Below are 23,379 nucleotides of genomic sequence, written 5' to 3'. Positions count from 1 at the left end.
TTGGAATAACTTTGCGGCGCCCCAGTGTTATCAAAAACGTTGTAAACCTTTCATGCCACATGAAAGAATCCCAATTTGAATGAACAAAAAACAGGTCCTCTTCAAGAGCAAACCATTTGAAAAGACACAACAGTGCGACATTAGAAGAGAAGGACAAAACATTTGAAATGTGCCATTGCTAGGTAACACGTGCAACTGTGAAACTGTGTCCCACAAAGAAGGCACAGAACAGCACATGCCGACAACTAACCATATTATTCTCACTATGACAAAAACTGTTTCTCAAAAGGGAACCAGAACCAGGTCATACAAGCCTGTTGAAAAATGTGTTCTGCTTCATTTGCCTGCCAATTGAAAGACAGTATAGTGCTCGTCTTAGATACATTATTATTCTTCTGGACCACTTAAAGCTGCTATAAGCAATAATAATAATGTCAAAAATGTAATGATTTTTTTTTGTTTGTATTCAGACAGCCAGCAAAACGCTCCCAACACAAATGTAGTCTCTGTGACACATCTAGGGGCCACAATCTGCATTCAAAGATGTTCCTAGAAGCTTTGCCATTGGTAAAAAAAAAAAAAGCCTGGTCGAAATGACTAACCAATCAGGAAGTAGACAGGCAAATCGACCAATGACAAAGCTTCTAGGAAAATCTTTGAATGCAGATTGCTGCCCCTAGATGTGTCACAGAGACTAAAATGTTTTGACATATTGCTTATAGCAGCTTTAAACCCCAACAGATAGTAAAAATGGTTGATCTACAAGCTCACAGTGTCGTATCACCATGCAGTCAAAACTTAGACGCAGACAAACTCAAATGGTCATAAAGTGTAAAAATCAATAATAATATTACTGAAAAAAATAAGGTTTGTTCTAAATGGACTGGGCCTGCCCTAAAGGTTAGATTACGGAGTGTTTTTACTGTTATATATGTTACCTATTGAAAATCGTTCTCTTTATTGTGCTTTGATGTGTGCGACTAGTCCTTTGCTCAAACGCAGCACATGACCACGCTGCTCGCCTTTTTACTGACAGCCTCTATAGCAAGTATAACAATTTGCTGTCGAGAAAGAAACTCCTATATTTTATTTTTAAATGTGATTGGAGGATAAACCCTAGCCTGATTTAACCACTCTCCCTTGAAATCGCATTGCATTCATTTAATGCGATTTCCAGAGGGAGTGGTTCAAACAAGGATAAACCCCTGAGACGCATCATCTCATTTTCGAGGGAAACAATCACACAACAAATCAACAATATGTATTTGGTGGAAATGTAAGCTTTGTGATTCAATGCTTTACTTGTACACTGAGTTGTACACAGAGTTAACCCATTAAGACCATCTGTGTGACCTTAGCTTTTAACCACTTAATTTTAGCCATTGGAAAAATAGCAGATATACAAGCTCATAGTGCCGCACTTCCAAGCTGCATGCAGGAGCTGTTCAAGCCAAGAGAGGGCAATTAGGAACTCAGGGGAACCGCCATATTCAAGACAATAGGGCTTGCAAATCTCGCACCTTTGGTATGCAAATTCGGGGGGTGTGCCATTTTGGCTGTGATGAGTCACTACTATACCTGGCCAACGGATAGGCATACAGTGGTGGAAAAAGTACTCAGTTGTTTTACTTAAGTAAAAGTACCAATACTGCAATTTAGAACTACTCCGTTACAAGTAAAAGTATGGAATGCTGGAATGCCTTCAGAGGAAAATCAACAGCAAACGCATCGATTATGTCACATCACCACATCGATGCAGAATCGTGTGTGTGTGTGTGTGTGTGTGTGTGTGTGTGTGTGTGTAAAGTAAAACAACTATGGTAACACACAGCTAGATAAAAGAGGCGCGATGCATGTTGGCAATGTTTACAACTTACTAGATGAGTGGAGTTGTACACGACGCACATGAACATAATATTATAATATTATTATATCCTTATGGAAGAAGGGAGATGGGGAAACACCACAAGAGTGACAACTGACAAAAAATGTGGAACTCACTAGATAATTAACTTAAAATGTCCAGCTCAATAAAAACATTCAAGAAACTATATAAAGCAAAGGTCATTGATAGGTATATAGCAATAAGAATAAATTAATAGTAATGTATATTATATATTGTATATTATATAATATAGTATAGGGGAGAGCCGCCACGGTTGTAACACTTTGCACGTTTCATTCTTTTACTCAGATATCCGTTTATCTACATATGTAATATTTTCAGGCAACGGACCTACCTGCTACCATAAACCACTTAAAGTTTTCCAATTGATAAAACAGGTCGGGAGTTATTAAACCGTGGACGCTGTTCCAGTGTTACATTTGCTGCGCATATCGGATTAATTGTAACGGCATGCGTGATAAATGTAACAACGCTAAAAAACACCATTAAACATATTGTTTTCAGCTTAAAGCAATTAACATTGTTTTCATACCATGGATGTGATAAGAAAATGTATCAAACATAAGGGAAATATTAAATAGTACCGGGTGTACCAGTTTGGGCGTTTGAGATCAGTTCAATGGGAAAATACATTGATTAAACAAACGTTTGATTGATTGAGTTGTGCAATGTTATACAACCCTAAACTAATTTAGAATACACTCTGTAATGAAAGAGAACTGACTGAACATATAATATTGGCCAATATGTCAAATATGGAAATATGACTTATAATGGTATTTAATGGATAGGCGTGTGTTACAATTGACCCACTTTTGCAAGTTGTTCTTTGGCGTTGCTACAGACCAGAATGAACGTGCATTCCGTCTAAACACGATGCAAACTAATGAAGAACATAAGCATGAAGACATCCATGTGGATTTTTATTCACCAACATCAAAGAAAAAAATTGTAGCCCACATATACTCCAGGTGTAAAATTTTACGCATTTTGAGAAAAGTCAGTTTTCCGCCAATAACTCCCCGTAGGATGAAGGTAAACACTTCAAACTTCCTGGGCACGTAGAGTACGTTGCTGTACACATACTGACGCGATGGCGTCATGATGGCGTTGACCAATCAAGAGATAACGTGCATGTTACAACCATGACGCGTTACAACCGTGGCGGCTCTCCCCTATTAATATGATATTGTGTATTGTAGTATATAGTTATATTATACCTACAGTATTGTTATAGTGGTGATGATCATGGCGACAATGGTTGGCATTATTATTTATTAATATTAATATTAATATGTTGTTATTACCATCATTATAAACAAATAGTAAAAATGCTATGAGTCATATACAAACTGTTTACATCAATTCATGCAAATATGTTTTCTTTTTTGATTTTTTTTTTTTCCTGGTTTGGTTTAGCTCTGTAATGTAATATTTGACAGCTCATTTTCTTTGTATATACATATACTGTGTACTTTTATTCTGTTATATATATTTTTTGTGATAAGGTGGGCAATATAAGCTTCAGCTTCAGCCCTAACCTTTTCGGCCAAATAGTCACCTTGTTGACTAAGTTGTAGGCTACTGTATGCCTAACAACTGTATTGTTTTTAACAAATGACCGAAATAAAAATAAACGAACTAACTTACTAACTAGGAGCTTGTAGATCTGCTTCTTTTTTTTATCGTGAAAAATCTTTGAATATATATTCACAGCAAATATTTTGAACTGAAATCTTTCAGTTCGTCCATGGAACAAAATATTCTGAGATGGGGGTCGGCGCCGGCGGCCAAATACCTATAATTTTGGGGGTCCTTGACATGAAAACATTTGAGAACCACTGACATAGAATAACGACAATAGGGTTCAAGTGGTTACTATTTTAATCATTAACTCAATACCTCCATCCATATCGGCAAGCTGTGCCAACTCCAGTTTACAGTTTGAAAGAGCTTTTTCATACAGCAGAGCAGATATAAATAGCTGTCAGCACCTCATGCCTGGCTCCATCAGGCACTGCTGCTCTGTCACTGGTGAACGAACGTTAATGGAGTACTTAACCCAATCTTCTTTCGCTTTCTCCTTTTTGTGCATATGAAGGAAGTAAGGAGCCAGTGAAAGGCCAATAAGCTTTATGCTCGGCCTGCCACTTTATTGAGATTATAACAGCCCCCCCCCCCCCCCACCCACACACACACACACACACACGCACACACTCCCATGCCACCTCTATATTAAACCGTCTGATTCAATTCCATTCAGGGTTCAATCACTGTACACACTACACAGTATCTTCATAAGCACATAAGCCAAGCTACAAGTTTTAGTTTGTACTATAGTGATGAAAATCTCATTCGTCATTCATCAGTGCCTATGCCTTCCAGCAACTCATGTGTGTGTATGAATGAATGAATGAATGAATGAATGAATGAATATATAATGAGTTTTAGTTTCTGGCTGCCTTTCGCAGCCCATCCCTTACGGCTTACGGGATTATTCAGACACAATTTACAATACATTATATTTCCTGTGCCAACACGCTGACACCAACATAATAAACAAAATGAATATCACACAATGCATACATGACTCTGATCAAGAGTACATAATAATTGTCAGGCTAGAGACTAGAGAGTGTGGGGGGCAAGAGAGAGAGAGAGAGACTAGAGAGTGGGGGGCAAGAGAGAGAGAGAGAGAGAGAGAACAGTACAAGGAAAGAATGGACAGAAGACAGACTTAAGTGTTTAATTTAGACAAGGTGATTTGAAATAGTGTAAATGCAGATTTTGTACCAGTCAACATGACTTTGCATAATGTTGGACATTGACATAATGTACCTAACCGTCCAGATGTTTGCATTAATTTAAGCTGTTCCCTCGATATAACCCATTACATCAATACATTGTTCTGGGAGAGAGTGTTTTGTAGGCAAACCTTAAATGGAGTGGCCTCCAAAATAAATAAATAATAAAAATAAATAATTAAATGGAGTGGCCTTGAGGAGATAATTTTTCAATTACAATTTAGGCATTTAGCAGACACTCTTAATCCAGAGCAATTAGAGTGATCCTACTAGATATTGTACTTGCTTATCATCATAGTGCTATAGCAACAGCTTTTTGTGGTTTGACATTGATGTAACTACAATTTACCAATTAAAGTTACTAGAGGCCTAGTCTAGAGATTGGCCCGCGTTGCGGCCCTCACTGATCCAACTGTGCCCACTCGTCCACCTGCCCACTCTCCGAGTTGTCCAGGTGCCCAATTGTCCATGTGCCCACTCATCCAGGTGCCCAATCATCTACCGTAGGTGCCCAGTTGTTCAGATGCCCACAGGTGCCCAGTTGTTGCGTTGCGGCCTTCACTGATCCAACTGTGCTCACTCGTCCACCTGCCCACTTGTCCATGTGCCCACTCGCCAAGTTGTCTAGGTGCCCAGTTGTCCAGGTGCCTACTCATCCAGGTGCCCAGTTGTCCAGGTGCCTACTCATCCAGGTGCCCAGTTGTCCAGGTGCCTACTCATCCAGGTGCGCAGTTGTCCAGGTGCCTACTCATCCAGGTGCCCAGTTGTCCAGGTGCCTACTCATCCAGGTGCCCAGTTGTCCAGGTGCCTACTCATCCAGGTGCCCAGTTGTCTAGGTGGCCACTCATCCATGTGCCCAGTTGTCCAGGTGCCTACTCATCCAGGTGCCCAGTTGTCCAGGTGCCTACTCATCCAGGTGCCCAGTTGTCCAGGTGCCTACTCATCCAGGTGCCCAGTTGTCTAGGTGGCCACTCATCCATGTGCCCAGTTGTCCAGGTGCCTACTCATCCAGGTGCCCAGTTGTCCAGGTGCCTACTCATCCAGGTGCCCAGTTGTCTAGGTGGCCACTCATCCATGTGCCCAGTTGTCCAGGTGGCCACTCATCCAAGTGCCCAATTGTCCTGGTGTATGGTATATAATATGATCACCAGTTACAAATGTAGGTTTTTTCGCGAGACACGTTAGCTTACATAGTGATTTTACACTTCCTGTTTCTTTGTTTCCGAGTGAAATGGCTTTCATAAGACGGTTAACATTGAAGTGAACGGTGGCGGTCTTAAAGTATCAATTCAGCCACCAGATGGCACTGGCGGCGGCGAGCGAGTTAAAAACAAATAATTAGTGTACTTTAACTGTAAAATAAGTAAATAACATTGTGTTTGTAAATAATACAGCAAAAAAACAAGTACTGTGGAATAATTGAATGCGCTGCCTTCTTTGATCTGTTATTGAAAATAACAAACCACTGATTTCAGTGGTCTGTTCATGTTCAATCAGACATTCAATCAGACGTCCAATCAAGAATTGGACATTGTTAGAATGATCATTATACAATACATATATTCCCAGTCAGAGTTTTAATGAATGTATAATGTGCTGTGTGCAGAATGTAATTTACATGTGGAGGACTTACTTATTTGACTAGATGTTCAAACATAGTGTATTTGATGCGGTGCATTGTGAGCTTGTAGAGCTGCTATTTTCAAAAGGAATCTTGGAAAAAGGTGACAATTGAGTACCACAGACGAAAAACAGTCTAAGTCCAAATTTCAGACTGACCCCTCCACGAAAAGGCCTTGTTGTCCTGAACCCTTATCTATCATTTATATATTATGGATCAATAGTGTGGACTTAGACTGTTATTCGTCTGTGGTACTCAATTGTGGAATATTTTCTTCTTTTTTTTAGACAATAAAAGAAATCAAAGAAAAACAGAAAAACAGCTTGACAAACTTAAAAAATACAGCATTCTTCAGACAGTACAGGACAAGGCAGGGAACAGCAGGAGACATGACTCACAATACAATAGAATATACAGCAGATATCCAACATTCGAAGCATTTTTATAGACTCAACAACCCCTACTCAGCACTCTTAGACCTCTACACATACACCGAAACACCCAAGTACAATATTACAGAAGTCCATTTAAGTATGAAACTTTCCATTTTTAATTGTAACCTTGCCGTCATTTCCTCCATTATATAAACCTGCTTCAGTCTCTGTTTCCATTGGGTTATAGTAGGTGGTTTTACCTCCCTCCAATTTACTGTTATCATTTTCTTAGCAATCAGTAAAAGTATCCTTAATATGTAACTCCATCCACGCACCTCCTCCGGTATAATTCCCAGCAGAAATAACTCGGGTCCAGAAGGAATATTCAACCCCAAACATTTTTCAATTTCCTTTTTAACATTTTTCCAGAACCCTGAAATTATTGGACAATCCCAAAAAATGTGTGTATGGTCTCCAACTCCCCCACAATTTCTCCAACATAATTCTATGGATGGTGTTTTCAATGAATAAATGACCAGAGGAGTATTGAAATATCTAGTTTTGAGTTTCCAATCAAATTCCTTCCACAACTGGCTATTTATTCCCTTGTGACAACCTTCACACATGTCCTCCCAGGTTTTGTCTTCAATTATTATATTTAATTCCAATTCCCATTTATCCTTAATGTACCATGTATTTTGAGAAACATCATCCAGCGCTTTATATAAATTAGAAACATGTTTTTTAGTTGGGAATTTCTTTTCTGCAATACCAATGAAATACACCTCAATTTCGTTTGGGGTTTTCCTAACCAGCTCTCTCTCTCTATGATCCATGATATAATGCCTTATTTGGAAATATCTAAATAAATCACTTGAAGGGAGTTTAAATTTCGTCTGGAGTTGAGCAAAGGATTTAAAAGTTGTTCCCTCAAATAACTGATTTATGGTTTTAAGACCCTTATCAGCCCAACGACTGAATCCAGTATCACTTATGGTGGAATATTTTTTTTGAAACATTTAAAAACACAAATCTGTCAGGGTGGTATACAAATATTTTTGGATGTAGGGTCCTTAGTCGGGCAAATGCATTCATCTGGGGGTCCTTGACATGACAATGTCACTGTGTAAGAATCACTGGTTTAAACGACATTAGGAGAAAAGCCCAAAAAGCACTTTAGAAACAAGAAAAGCAATTAACCACAACTACCAATATTTACAAGCAACTTTACAGAAAAAGAAGCCCAAAGTCGCTTATAATAAACAGACATGGCAACACTGCTGAGCAGGCACCATGCATCAAACTTTTTTCTTTTTTCTTTTCTTTTTGCACATAAGAGGTGGTCAGACACACGTGTAATCGGTATGCGCTGACACTTTTTAGGTCAAGGGAGCATAATAGCAGATAGCGCAAAGTGAAAATAATTAACATATGGACACTCCCCCAATTCTAAAATATGCAGGAAAGTGGTATGCCATATGTTTGTGCGTTCAACGTGACTTGCATAATATGAAGGGCGCATAACGAGATCGCGGTTTGAACTTATTAGAGCATACCACATGTTTCTAAGAGGTTCTTGATGGCACCCAGAGAGTGAGGGGGAGGGATGGAGGGAGGGAAGGACGGAGAGGGGGAAGGAGGGAGAGAAGGAGCGAGAGACTATTTCACCCACACATTGCTCAGCACCCAAACCTGAACATGCAGGCTGATCATCTCAAAATATGCACAGTTTAACACTGGCAACGTGTTAAACTGATAACGTGGCGCGCCGCAAAGCACCACATTTTCTGCTTGTTTATAAAAATCACACCCATGTGAAGTGAGTGGTGCAACTCCGTGGGGGGTCCCCGGAAGTTCCAGAGTCCAGACCCCCAGTCCCTCTACTCTATTGTACTGTAGCCTACTGTACCGATACACTTAATATGTGTGTGTTAGGCTGCACAACAGTGACACACACAAAGCTACATAATGAAGTGGTTGCACGACTTAAAAATAAACTTCTCAAAATTCTCAAGCTTTTGCTTTTGTTTGTCCAGTCTGCCCTTCCGGTACATGCTACATATTGGCTTTTAGGCTAACATGGTAACGTCACGTTTGTCCTGGACGTTTTCACTGTCCAAAGATGTGTCTCCAATCCTATCACTGTTGTTGCACCATGATGATGTAATGACAGTACTTTGTCATATCCCTGCCCCATTTGCCCCATGCCTTTTCATACACACACACAAGCCAAAACCTTGTCAATACAAGCTCCAGCCAGATGGAGGGAGGTAGGGCATGTCTCCGAGTCCTGGCAGAGATTAGCACTCTGTTGAGAGCACCTCTCTAGTTATCTTTCTTTCCGTCCTGTACCAGGGCCAGACAGTACACCAGTACACCAGGGCCAGACAGTACACCAGGGCCAGACAGTCAGACATGTATCTCTGCATCCTTACATTCAGACCAGGGATTTGATCAGAAAGAAGAGATGAGTGAAAGGCAACGACTCCCAATAGCGGAGGACAAGCGTGTCCATTAGACTTGCTACTGTATCATTCAAATGGACAGACCTTGCACAATGGTGTCAGAGCCTCTCAGAGCTGCCAGCAGCAGTGAGAGAGAGAGGAGCGCGCATGAAGCATTTGTTTGTCAGACTGTATGAGTATGCCTGTCTCGGGCTCTGTCGATGGATGACGTCGTGGTCAGTCGTGTTAGTCATGCTCATCCACACATGTATTTGTGTGTTTTTTTCCCCACTGTGACAGACATGGTCGTGTATGCATCCTCCTGACCGTCTGTCATTTCGGTGTGTGTTTAATGATCCTTTGCTTTGAGTTTGAGGGACAGGGAGACATTCATGGTTTCCTTCTCATCCTGTCTGACCTTTTTCTTTCTTACTTTTTCTTTCTGTGTGTGTGTGTGTGTGTGTGTGTGTGTGTGTGTGTGTGTGTGTGTGTGTGTGTGTTTGTGGGTCTCAGCAGATGTGCTGGAGGGAAAGAGTGCCATGCTGCTGGGCATGAGCCAGTGGAACTCAAATGACCTGGTGGAGCAGATCGAAACTCTCGGGCACATGGATCCCGAGTCGCATGGTACGATGCACACACGCAAAAGCATGTGTACGCACACACGTACACATGCACAATGTTATTGCCATGCTTGAATAAATCGCGCCATGCTTAGCTGCAAAATAAATAAATAAATCTTTAAGCTAGTAAATCATGGTGTGTGTGATATGAAATGTCCAGTGCCTCCCGAGTCCCCAGTGCCTCCCCCAGTGCCTCCCCCAGTGCCACCCCAGTGTCTACCCAGTGCCTCCCCAGTGCCTCCCCAGTGTCCGCCAAGTGCCTCCCCAGTGCCCCCCCAGTGTCTGCCCAGTGCCTCCCCAGTGCCTCCCCCAGTGCCACCCCAGTGTCTACCCAGTGCCTCCCCAGTGTCCGCCAAGTGCCTCCCCAGTGCCCCCCCAGTGTCTGCCCAGTGCCTCCCCCAGTGCCACCCCAGTGTCTACCCAGTGCCTCCCCAGTGCCTCCCCAGTGTCCGCCAAGTGCCTCCCCAGTGCCCCCCCAGTGTCTGCCCAGTGCCTAACCAATGACTAGTCTAAACTAAGTATGCACCCCAGTGCCTCCACAGTGCCCCCCCCAGTGTCTGCCCAGTGCCTCCCCAGTACCTCCCCAGTGTCCCCCTGAGTGCCTCCCCACATAAGTATGCATAGGTTGAAAGAATGGTTTTCAGTAAACACACTAACGTACAGTATGGGCTCTAATACTGTATATGCCATGCCTTAATTAAGCATTAAACATTATCCGTGAATTACACATTTAGGAGCTTCCACTATGCATAAACATTATCTTGCGGCCACACAACCCACTATACATTTTGCCGACTCCTATATTTACGGGTGGAGGTGTGTCTGTGAGTTCATGCGCTTTCCCTCCTGATTTGGAGCTGCCTCGACGCAGAACATACACAGCTCAGATTGATTTGCGCATTGTGCGCAATTCCCTTATTCAGTTTCATCACCCCATACTGTATTACGTAGCAAATATTTAATAGATTACAATAATCTAAAATTCCCCATAATCAGTAACACATACCGGTAGAGGATATACTTGGGTCAACCAAATGTGGTTTTATTGAAGCAATTAGATGGGTGTCATTTCCAATGTTATTTCGCCTCAGTTCAGTGCAAGTCTGTTTAATTAATCCGATTTCCCGAACTTTCGTTGTCGCTTTATACCGTTTCGTAGAGAGGCAATGAAAACTTCATAGATTACACAGCACTTTGAATTTTTAAAAATGCTTCAGATTTGAGATTTGTGAGTCAATGAAATGACGAGTGTTCTAGGCTGTTCTTGAGTGTTCTGCAGTGGAAAAAAAACAAAAGGGAGATATCACTGGGCATAATGGATAATGGATCTCATAAAGGCAATGGCATGTAGGCACGGTGATTGGTTTAATTGTCGTAATGCCCAAACCACACATATGCATAATGTAACACAATTTTAGCATTGTGTAACATAAATTACACAATGCTAAATCCCCAAATTACCGATAAAGTGCCCCTGACGCAAGCTATAGGGCCCTATAAGTGTGTACAGGGTGGGTATCTGTATCTGTATCTAAAGTTAAAATGTAATGATTTTAATTGTAAAATATTATGTAAGAAAGAGGCAAACATTGTGAAAATAGCCGATGCTCACAACGCCACGCAGTGTTGGCTATGTGGAACCGAGTCAAACTAATTGTAATCCCTACAATTCCTTCTCAGGGTGGGGGGGTCCCCAGTTCAAATATGATTGTTTTGGAGGGGGGGTCATGGCCTGAAAAGTTTGGAAGAATGGGAGACAAAACTCTCTGATGATGAAGGAATGGCACCTTGCCCAAGTGAATAGATGTTGATAGGTATTTTATTTTTAATAAAATACCCAATAAAATACCCAGTAAACTGAGACTGATACAAAAATATAGTAGACACTCAGCCAGTAGTATATTTAGTATTTGGTATTTTGGAGAATCAGATGGGTCCACAGTACATGCATTGAAAAAGTTCTCCCAATGAGGAGAAAATGGACAAAGCAATCTTTAACTATAGCACCATGACAACGTACCATGGTTCAGCTTACAATAGTTTACAATAGCGACACCAACAGTACGGGCTTACTTAATTTGATGATGTCACTTCCTTCAGGGTTCAGGAAGTGGATCAGTCTTGGCAATAGCGTTCATACAAAGAGATTCTATATAAAGAGACGACAGTCCTCAAATATTTGGAGTCTATGTAACGGTGTAACGCCTCAAACACGCACGTAAACATGCACGGTCGAGCGTGCATGTGCATACATGCATGCGCACACATGCACCCTTACATTCTGAATGAACATGTTACTAATTTCTGCTTTGATCCATTCATAAATATGATAAATAAAGGGGTAAATTAATATATTAGAGTAGAATAGGATTAAAACAAGTTCTTGCTTTGTACAGCGTGACTTTTTAATGTTTTTTAAAGCAACCAAGTTACGTCATCACTCCAATATGGCGGAGGCACTGTTACTATGGGACTTAATAGGAGTGTCGCCTCTTTATATAGAATCTCTTTGGTTCATAGACATATAATATGTCTATGAACCAAAGAGATTCTTCGCCTTGAGCCATCTAGCCTTTATATTATAAAGGCTAGATGGCTCAAGGCGAAGTCTCTGACATAGTTCACCCAGCGGCCATCTTGCTGAGGGGCTACAGTACAGTATGTTCTATGGCAGCTCAAACAAAAATAGTCATAACTCGCTCAAATCTTGACGGATTTACAAACAGGTTGGTTTATTACAAACGCTATCAACGTGGCTATGATTCAGGACGCTTATCTGCTTAATGTTATTTTTTATATGAACGTCTTTCAAAAGCATATAAGAATGCGGACGTCTCTGACATTTATAACAAACCAAACCGTTGAGCAAGTTATGGACTTTTAAAAATGCCGCCCCTCGGCAAGATGGCCGCCACGTAGCGACGTCACTCTCCATTGGCCAACAGCGCGGGTGAGCCATCTAGCCTTTCTTATATGATAGCGTTCACTTTTGACACAAAGCTATCACCCAGCAGGCATGAAAATACATTTCAAAAATAGGAATTGAAAAACCAATAAATGAACGCTTAAGAGATACATTTATTCTCTGAGCAACTCTATTCTTGACACAACCCACTTTCAGGGTTTATTGTTTATCAGCAGCCCAAAATAAATCCAAACTCACCACTGAGAAAGATAAAACAGAATACAAATTGGCCAGTAAGGAGGCATTCAGAGCACCATGAATCATTCTTGCTAAGGTCATCACATTTCCACAGAAGATTGCACAAAATAATCACCTCGTTGCTTGTTGGCCACAGGCCATCTGCCCACTTTGTAGGCAGAACGCAGCAAACCTCCGATTGGGTTTCCAAAGCAATTTCACTTTTCATAAATAAAAAAAACATGTGGGTCCATGAGCATTAAGGAGACACAGCCTACATCAACACAATATAAAACATTATACTTGAACATATACTGTAGGGCATGGCAGTGGCAGCCATTTTGTGGTTCCACTAAAATCCACTTAATTCTCATAGAGATTTCCAAAAATATTTATATACATTATTTTAAGCCTAGAATCAAGCCATCCAGGGTCCTGGTGAATCATGACTATAAAGCACTTTAGGTCACCCAGCAGTATATTGCAGTTGTCCGTACTCGAACAGACATACATAGACACACATAGCTGTTTGCTGCGAGCGCACACACACGCACACGCGCATGCACGCATGCACGCACGCACGCACGCACACACACACACACACACACACACACACACACACACACACACACACACATACATACAGCAGTTCTCAGTTCACTTTATTTTATGTAGACATAGCACTATATAGTATATGCATAGTTTCATTATATTTCACTGTTATGTTCGTAGCTTACGTATGATTCATGATAACTACTAAATCCACTGATTTTTTTTAAAATGTATGGTCATGATTCACCAACCCTGGATGTCTTGATTCTAGGCTTAAAATAATGTATATACACATTTTAGTAAAGGTTATGCTCTGAGGCTTGACAGACTGAAGTGGCAGTTCTAGGGCCATGTAGGGATTAGATGAAAGAAGAAGCTTGCTGTGTACTACAAGTGGCGTACAGTATCTGAACCTGGTAAGCTACTGCAGGGGTTCTCAACCCGTGGGTCGCGACCCCTCGGGGGGTCGCCAAATTATTTTGGGGGGTCCCCAAATTATTTTCAAAAAAAAAAGATTTAAAAAAAAAAAGTATTTTCACGATTTTTCAAAAATAGCAGACCTACAAGCTCGTAGCGCTGTAGATCTGCTATTTTTCAATAGCTAAATTATAACAATGCTTAAAACACCAAAAGGGGTTCCCGCCCAAAATGGTTTAAGGTTATTGTAGCAGTCCATTTATATTGGGGGTCGGGAGGGGGCGGGGCGGGGGTCCCGAGACATTGCCAAAGCATTTCCGGGGGTCCCCGGCCAAAAACGTTGAGAACCCCTGAGCTACTGTACTGCTGGTTGCTGAATGCTGACCTATCCAATAGAAATGTGGTTCGTCATATGGTGGATAGGTGGTATCCAGTACAGATAAAATGGGCGTTTAAACAATTAAATACACTGCAACTAAACCTGAGATGTTGTTTCCATTATGTAATGCATGACACACATGCACTGCAGTGGTGGAAGAAGTTAAAGGGACACCCCTTTTGCAACCAGATTTTATTTTAATGATGTTTGGGTGACAAGAAACACTTTCCTGGGGTTTTTATGTGGGTAATATGTGTTTTTAGATATTTCAGTATTTCAAAGTGTCCACTACAATTCCCATAATGCTTTGGTCCACTGCTCCTCCTTGTGGATAGGGGGAGGGCTGTCTTACTGTCTGACAACGCGTATATCTATTCTACGTCCGAGCATAGACATGGTAACGCCCCGACTGCCTTCCGACACTACAGAATACGCCTGGTCTCACCAGACTGTCCTCCGTCCGTGGTGGGAAATAATACAAGTACAAGAGAATGACAGCTTGGCACGCACGACAGTAACTTTTATTTTTGTAGAAGAGGCAAACTAATATTGTTTATGCCGTTTGCTTTGATTGAATGATTGATTGATTGATTGAACACGTATTTGTACAATTTGATTTGGGTGTGTTCTAAATTAAAGTGTTATTGTTGATTATCGTGTATTAATCTAATTATAGTAAACTAATACTATTATACTAAAAAAGATAAAGATCAAGGGAAAAGAGACCTTTTTACAGTACAATAATGTTTCAAGTTTACACTATACACATGCGTCATAAACGGCATAAATATATTAGTTTGCCTCTTCTACAAAACATAAAAGTTACTGTCGCACGTGCCAAGCTGTCATTCTCTTGTATTATATCGCTTTATATCACCATGTAGTCCAGGAAGTAAGTGAGCCCAGTGTCCATGACATCATGGAGTCCATGGGTACTTTGAAATACTGAAATATCTAAAAACACATTATTGCCCACATAAAAAACCCCAGGCAAGTGTTTCTTGTCTCCCAAACATCATTAAAATAAGATCTGGTTGCAAAAGGGATGAAGTGTCCCTTTAAGTAGCAATAACGCAATGTAGAAATACTCAAAATAGAAGTACTGATGATACAGAATGGCTCAAGGGAAAGATCTTAAAATAATCCTATATTCATGCCCAGTGATGCCATAGATTAGTTGTTAAGTGTGGGTACTCGGGGACCCCCGGTGCGCGAGGCACTGGTCCCCCCGGAGATGTCCCCCCGGAGATGTCCCCCCGGAGATGTCTCCCCGGAGACACAAACAAATGATTACAGACACATGGATGGAAAGGGGTGAAAACAAAATCTCCGGCCTTCGGCAGTCTGGGTTGTCATAGAGATACAATCGTGTGTTCTCTACTAAGATGGATAAGAAGTTGTTAAATTTGTGTTGCTACATTATGATGTTGAAAGCTCAGTTGTGTTCCTCTTTCTGGAACCCTACTTCTGCTTACTCGTCTCATTTCTGTGTAATTAGTGTCAATTATAATTCTGAGCAAGCAACGGTGAAGAGCGCAAGTCATGTTCATTGGAGCAGATTTTCTGCGTCGCTGAAGACAGTGGTTCCCCTGGGTAGGCTTTGTACAGTTGAGATTTTGTTATGCAATTAAAGGACCACTTCACCACTTTTCAACCAATCTTCATGTAATAGGTCCTCACTAATAATCATGATAAAATGGCACCATTTGTTCCTACTCCGTCTGTGTCTCATAGGAGGGCTGTGGGCAGTTCAGAAACCCGTCCACCAGTGACATCATCAATGGGGAATCCAAGCTAATAGAAACTGCAGGCTTTCTAGTCCTGAAAAGTTGCAACGCAAAAATGGAAGCCGTCATTCTCACGATAATAAAAATCTAAACATTTTTGTAAAAATATCTGCCTAATGATGATGTCACTGGTGGACGGGTTTCTGAACTGCCCACAGCCCTCCTATGAGACACAGACTGAGTTAGGATACTGGAAGTCTGGAACAACGAAAGCACACAAACAATAATAATAAGCTGCAGCCTGTCAAGTGTCAACCTGTCACCGGGGGACTAAACAGCACACACGCACACAGCGAGAGAGAGTAGAAAAGAATTGTGCCATTTTATCATGATTATTAGTGAGAACCAATTGTATGAAGATAGGTTGAAAAGTGGTGAAGTGGTCCTTTAAGCCAATTTATACTTGTAAATTTTGCTGATATTCACAGACAATTGACCTGTTGTTACTCTTTCTGCAGAGTCCTTCTCCTCTCATCACATCACATCTTATTATTGCCTTCGCTGGTTGTGGCATGAGTAATAATGTCATATTCCTCCTGTGACTTTAAGGATTTGACAGTGTATCCCAGTGGAATAGACCATAAACAATGAAAGCGTCCGAGGCTAATTTATACAGATGCTATTTTTGGTTAGCCTGGCTCCAGCCCTGAATCGCTAGCCACGCCCATTATTAAAACCATGTTCTGGCGATTCAGAATAATGAATAAATAATGAGGTTAAACGAAATAAAAATTGAGGCTGAGAGTCAGGTGAATTTTCAGTTATTCTACACCGGCATATGATAGAGCATAAAATAACACATTACTTGACCACTTACCACCACCGTCTGCCGAGCAACTACTTCCCACAGTCCTGGATTTTGATGTGCTCCAGTTCTGACAGCCTGTCAAGTGTCAACCTGTCACCGGGGGACTAAACAGCACACACACACACAACGAGAGAGAGAGAGAGAGAGAGAGAGAGAGAGAGAGAGAGAGCTCTGCAGCGCTCCGCAGCGCACACGTTACAACCAAGTGGGCACTGCCGCACTGAGTTTGAGAGACTCGGCAGTGAGCACCAGCCACAAGTTCACAACAACCATAGCGCATAGCCAGCGCCCAGCCGGCTGTTTTGTTTTTCTCTTCAACCCGGACCCGGCCATAAAACGATCAATAAGCTGCATCGTATCGTATCGCATCGCATGTAATAATATCCTTACCATGGCTGATCATATCATGCCGACCCTTCGTTACAATGGCAAGCTTTTCTTGAAGTCCTTCCTTCTCGAAAAGGGCTTTGACTGTAAATCCACCACCACAGTTTGTTCTCCTAATCCAGTCATTTCTGGTGTTTGTTTGTGAGTTAAATCTGTTAATTTAGCGAGCTCAATCAACCCACAGATGGGAACTCGCGCAGAAAGTTTGAAACACCCAGTTCTCTTTTCTCATTGGACAATATTTTACCCCAGCGATGGGATCCAAGCAAGACGTTAACGTCACCAAAGGCCAGCTAGCTGGCCCTGGTACTTGAAAGAAAACACCCAGCAGGGCAAACTCGAAATCTGATTGGCTAAGGAACCTGTCAATCTCTATATTGCTCCCATTCATTTCAACAGCAAGGGGATTCACTGGATTGTCTGCAGGCCTCACGGTAGAGAATTTCACCCGGAGACAACACAAGGAAATAATCTCATTGGTTAAAAAAAACCAAGCGCTGTTGTACCTGCACAGAATGGAAGCAGAGCATCCAGCCTGTCTGAGTGAGAAACAGTGCAGTGGCAACGAAATAAATAGTTATACAATATATAATATTTGTTAAAAAGAAAAACGTATTATAATATATAAATTAGGCAAGTGCAGGGCCAGCAGAGAAGGCCTTGCTGGCCCTGACGGCCCACCACTGAGTTCAATATCTCTGGGGTGTTTATGGCTCACTAGGAAAATTTTAATGGGCTTTTTTTTCCTTCTTTGTATTCAGACAGCCAGCAATGGGTAGAACGCTCCCAAAAAAAAGTAGTCTCTGTGACACATCTAGGGCCGCAATCTGAATTCAAAGATGTTCCTAGAAGCTTTGTTATTGGTCGAAAAAACCCGGTCGCAGTGACTAACCAATCAGGAAAAAATCGACCGACAGGCAAATCGACCAATGACAAAGCTTCTAGAAAAATCTTTGAATGCAGATTGCCGCCCCTAGATGTGTCACAGAGACGAATTCTTTTTAGGAGCATTCTACCCATTTAGTCTACTGGAATGTTCATGAATCCAGAAATGGTGGTTAGTATAAACTTTTATGATTCAAATGTCATCTATAGGCTTAGAAGATGAGATTAAGCTTGGTTGCTAAAAGTTGCACGTTGAGCAATTTGAGTTATTATCATTATGTGACCATACCCATTAACATCCTGTAAGGCAAAAACATCAACATTTCATCATGCTTTAAGTAGCATGTGACATGTCAAACTAGGGGTTTTCATGATGCTGAATCCATTCCAAGTATTATTTTTGCAAAAAAAACACTCCTTGGCCTAAAAATGGCCATCGCCGTCTTGACAAATGTGATGAGGTCAGCATATTTGGGCAAGCGGACACACACACGCAGACAGAGGCTGGTGCATTTATAGTAGGATATCCACTTAATTCTTGAGTGATGTGCTGCAATTTATATCTGGACCCTGAGCTTAAAGGACCACTTCACCACTTTTCAACTTCTCTTCCTATAATTGGTCCTAACTAATGTTCATGATAAAATACCACAATTTTTTTCTACTCAGTCTGTGTCTCATAGGAAGGCTGTGGGCAGTTCAGAAACCCGTCCACCAGTGACATCATCGATGGTGAATCCAAGCTAATAGAAACGGCAGGCTTTCTTTTCCTGAAAAGTTGCAATGCAAAAGTTGAAGCCATCGTTCTCACGATAATAAAAATCTAAATATATTTTAAAACAAATCTTGTTTAAAAAAATTCTGCCTAATGATGATGTCACTGGTGGACGGGTGTCCGAACTGCCCAAAGCCCTCCTATGAGACACAGACTGAGTAGGAAAAAATGGTGGTGTTTTATCATGAACATTAGTGAGGACCAATTATATGAAGAGATGTTGAAAAGTGGTGAAGTGGTCCTTTAATTTATCAACCAGCCCTGTTTAGAGAATTAGGACTCATGCATGATGAACAAAACAAACTCTGACTATGACTTTGTCTGCAGTCTGGCTAATTCCCACCACGTTTGGAAACCAATTTCGATAAAGTGATAAGGCAGAGAAGCAGATTGTACAAGATAACTAAAATAACTGATGTGTTACCTAGCTTGTGTTGTCCTTGCGTACTGTAAATCGCTCTGGATGAAGAGCTTCTGCTAAATGCCTAAATTGTAAATTGTAAAAGATAACTTATGCTAACCCAGAGGCTAGAGCCTATTATTCAATTCCCCCTGAACTGTAATGCCCTACAAAGTGACCTAGAAAGAAAACTGTGGTCCATGTTTCCCCACTGCTTGCACTGCCTGCATGCACTATTCAGAAATGCATGCAGAAAACACATTTGATTCTATTGTAGGACTCATCTGTATTCTACCCATCACCCCCCATTGCTACAGTAACAGGCAGAATCCAGGCAGGAACCATTTGCGACAAAATCTTTAAATTATCCTGAGGTGCAGAGACAAAAGCATGAATGATAAATGATAGCAATCAGGGCAACAGAGGCGGGGACTCGGTGTAAGAAGACAAGCGCAAGTGTGTGTGTGTGTGTGTGTGTGTGTGTGTGTGTGTGTGTGTGTGCGTGTATGTGTGTGCGTGCGTGTGCGTGTCCGTGTGCGCGCGCGCGCGTGTGTGTGTGTGTGTGTGTGTGTGTGACTGTGTGTGTGTTGTGCGTGCGAGCGTGCCGGAGGCAAGCAAGGTAAGAGACAAATTGAGAACAGATAAACACACCCAAACAACAGTGCAGCTGCCTGAGCTCCAGGGGAGCAGAGGAATACAGAATAAGAAGCCTTTGTGCATTTGATTTCCTGATAGACCAGTGTGCAGATGTGCAGGATGTGTTAGCACGTGACTAGACTGTGACCTGTTGTTGTAGACTACATGTTGTTTGTCATGATCGAGTCAGTGTGACAAGCATGCATCGAATGAATCACTGCTGCCCTTGTCCTTCTCTACTGTGTGTGTGTGTGTGTGTGTGTGTGTGTGTGTGTGTGTGTGTGTGTGTGTGTGTGTGTGTGTGTGTGTGTGTGTGTGTGTGTGTGTGTGTGTGTGTGTGTGTGTGTGTGTGTGTGCGTGCGTGCGTGCGTGCGTGCGTGCGTGCGTGCGTGCGTGCGTGCGTGCGTGCGTGCGTGCGTGCGTGCGTGCGTGCGTGCGTGCGTGCGTGCGTGCGTGCGTGCGTGAATTTTTATTTTCGTATCTTGTCATAAAGATCCATCCTAAAACACACCGAAAACATAAATAGTGTGTGTGTGTGTGTGTGTGTGTGTGTGTGTGTGTGTGTGTGTGTGTGTGTGTGTGTGTGTGTGTGTGTGTGTGTGTGTGTGTGTGTGTGTGTGTGTGGACAAATAAAATGTCAACTGACAGTGACAGACAGTCAGTGTTGTTGGACAGTGCTGCTGTTATTAGGATTACAGAAGTACATAATATATGCATGCAGGATATCTGAAATATGAATACCAAGATATTAACATTATTACAAAAAGCATCAATTAAATAACAGTTCAAACGTGCAAGGTGTGTGAAATATGTAACCATCTTGGCATATACTGACATTTTCTGGGTTATTACAGTACAATCAGTATAATTATTGCGAGATTGTGTGTGAGAGAGAGAGAGAGAGAGAGGGGGAAAGTGAGAGTGTGTTATTTATTTATTTATACTTTAGGGTGACACAGCAGACCATGATTTCAGTAGCAGTGAACAACAGATGGCTGAGCGTGTTAGCAAGGCTCCACTGCGCAGAGGGTCAGGAAAGACTGTTCACCCTGTTTAGGGGAAGTCACCCGTACTATTAGCCTACATATCCTGCTGCTACTGAAGAGGCCCACAATGAAATGACAGACAGATTTGTACTCCATCTTGATAGTTCACTTTGGCCCGCTCATCCTAGCGCCACGCGTCGCAAATGGGAAGAAGGCAATAGCGGAAGGGCGATAGTGTTTTTAGTTTTTTTATTTTTACTTGGAAAAGCAAACATGGCAACCCATGATGTTTTCATATACCCAGTTGCTTGGAAAGTGCAAACTTGGCAACCTGGCTGGGTGGCCCTATTTTTTGTTTTTGCCTGTTTTTATTTCCGTATAAAAGAAAGCATGGCAAGTGGCAATGTTTCTATATACCAAGTTGCTTGGATGTCGCAAATGTGGGAATGCTGTACTGTACTGTACTGTACTGTACTGTACTGTACTGTACTGTACTGTACTGTACTGTACTGTACTGTACTGTACTGTACTGTACAGGGCTGTACTGTACCATACTGTACCGTACTGTACAGGGCTGTACTGTACTGTACTGTACTGTACTGTACTGTACTGTACTGTACTGTACTGTACTGTACTGTACAGGGCTGTACTGTACCATACTGTACCGTACTGTAGCATACTGTGCTGTACCGTACTGCTGCGCCCTGTGTATGTGTGTGCGCGCGCATCTTCTATCATACTGCAGTATGATAGAAGATGTGCAGATTGCTGTTTGTATCAGCAGTAACAGGGTGCTTGAGGGGTTGTAGATGTAAAACTGGCAAAACTGCGGTGCTGCTGCCAAACCCTAGCAGCTAAATTAATTTGTTTAGAGAGAGAGAGAACCTGAAAGAGAAGGCAAGAGATGGAAGAGAGAGAGAGAGAGGAAGCAAGAGATGGAAGAGAGAGAGAGAGATAATATTGATAGCACGGTGCATCCCTGTAATACACTTATCCATCGAAAGGACCTGAGAGAATGTGAGATGAACATGAAGAGGCAAAAAGAGCAGAGAGAGAGAGATGGGATCTCTGCAGCACTGGAGGGTCTTTACACCACTCAGCATGCCTACCTAGAAAAAAACAAAAGATGATGCCAGTGTGCTTCAATACCAAACAAATATCACATTTTTATACAACGCTTGGCTCAAACAGACACCCCCTGACCTGAGGATAGAATCAAAACACAAACACATCCAATAACGCTAAACTGCAGAGGCAGAGGATAATAACTTGATGGTGTGAGCAGATATGAACATGATTTTTTATTTAGGTGGTTTCCTCCCGACAGCAACAATACTCTATACTTTATATACTATCTCAGAATGTCTGAATGTTTGTCTGTCTGAAATACTGTCGCAGTTCCTCACTGCACCAATCGCTCTGAATTTTCACACAGGCATTGACCATTTTATTATGGAGGTCTTTAACAAATCTAACGCTGTTAATTACATTTATTTATGAGTTACATTTTCCCATCCACTTATATGGGAAAATGCGAAAACTCACATTCAAGTATTTTTCTCTCCGCAACTGTAAGGGCTACAGTTACAACACTTGGAGGGGACGTTCATAATACTTATTAAAATTAATGTAATAAATAATTACATCAGTCGGCCTCATGGTGGCACTATAACAGCCCACTTTACATTTCGCCTTATAACTCTTGAACCGCAGGTCGTAAAATCAAAATGTCTCTTCCCCTGGAATCCTTGGATGACGCATCTCATATACCCTTATAGGCCACACCGATATGCGTCAGAATAGATTTTCCGCCATTTAGAATTTTCTTCAAAACACACTTTTTGCTCTTCCACCTACAGATTTTGTCCAAATCTCACAAAAATTGGTACACATGATCTCTGGATCATGTGTTTCTCCAATTAAAACACCACAGGCAGCATTTTCATAGTCCGTATAGCCACAAATCACAAACGGAATGTCCAATCCACCCCAAATTTTAATCACACTAGCCCTTACCCGTTGTGAGATGTGGCTGCCGGGGGTACTGCACCGGGTACTGCACCGGGGGTACTGCACCCTGGGTGCGTTTTTAATTCACTAATAAATTCATTATTAATTTATAATTTGTTAAATTGGAAAAAGGGCTTCGTTAAGACCTCCATATTATTATGGTCAATGCCTGTGTGAAAAGTGGGAGTGATTGGTGCAGGCGGTGAGGAGATAAGGCGATGTTTCTGACAGACAGACACACAGACACACATTCAGACATTCGATGATGATGATGATGATGATGATGATGATGATGTCGAGGGTGGTTTAATGAATCAACAGAGAGCCAAAAGGAATTTCATTTTCATCCATAGGGGGTGCCGCAAATGCGAAAATTGAAAACGTTTGTTGCAAAAACATGATTCCTCTCCTAATGATCACAGGGGTGACTTGACATTGTAATTGGC

The 23,379-nt window shown here is 41.7% G+C and overlaps 1 protein-coding gene across 1 annotated transcript in view; it reads left to right on the top strand.

Moving 5' to 3' along the window:
* Positions 1-23,379, top strand: part of pitpnm3 (PITPNM family member 3) — a 108,948-nt gene that overhangs the window by 25,823 nt on the left and 59,746 nt on the right. Inside the window, exon 3 of the mRNA XM_079514475.1 lies at positions 9,663-9,773. Within this exon, the coding sequence (XP_079370601.1) occupies positions 9,663-9,773 (111 nt within the window). The remainder of the gene's footprint in view (positions 1-9,662; positions 9,774-23,379) is intronic.

The sequence above is a fragment of the Electrona antarctica genome (genome assembly GCF_951216825.1).
Source record: "Electrona antarctica genome assembly, chromosome: 11".
NCBI lineage: Eukaryota > Metazoa > Chordata > Actinopteri > Myctophiformes > Myctophidae > Electrona > Electrona antarctica.
Note: the sequence above shows the minus strand (reverse complement) of the source record. Positions and strands in the feature narration are given on the sequence as shown.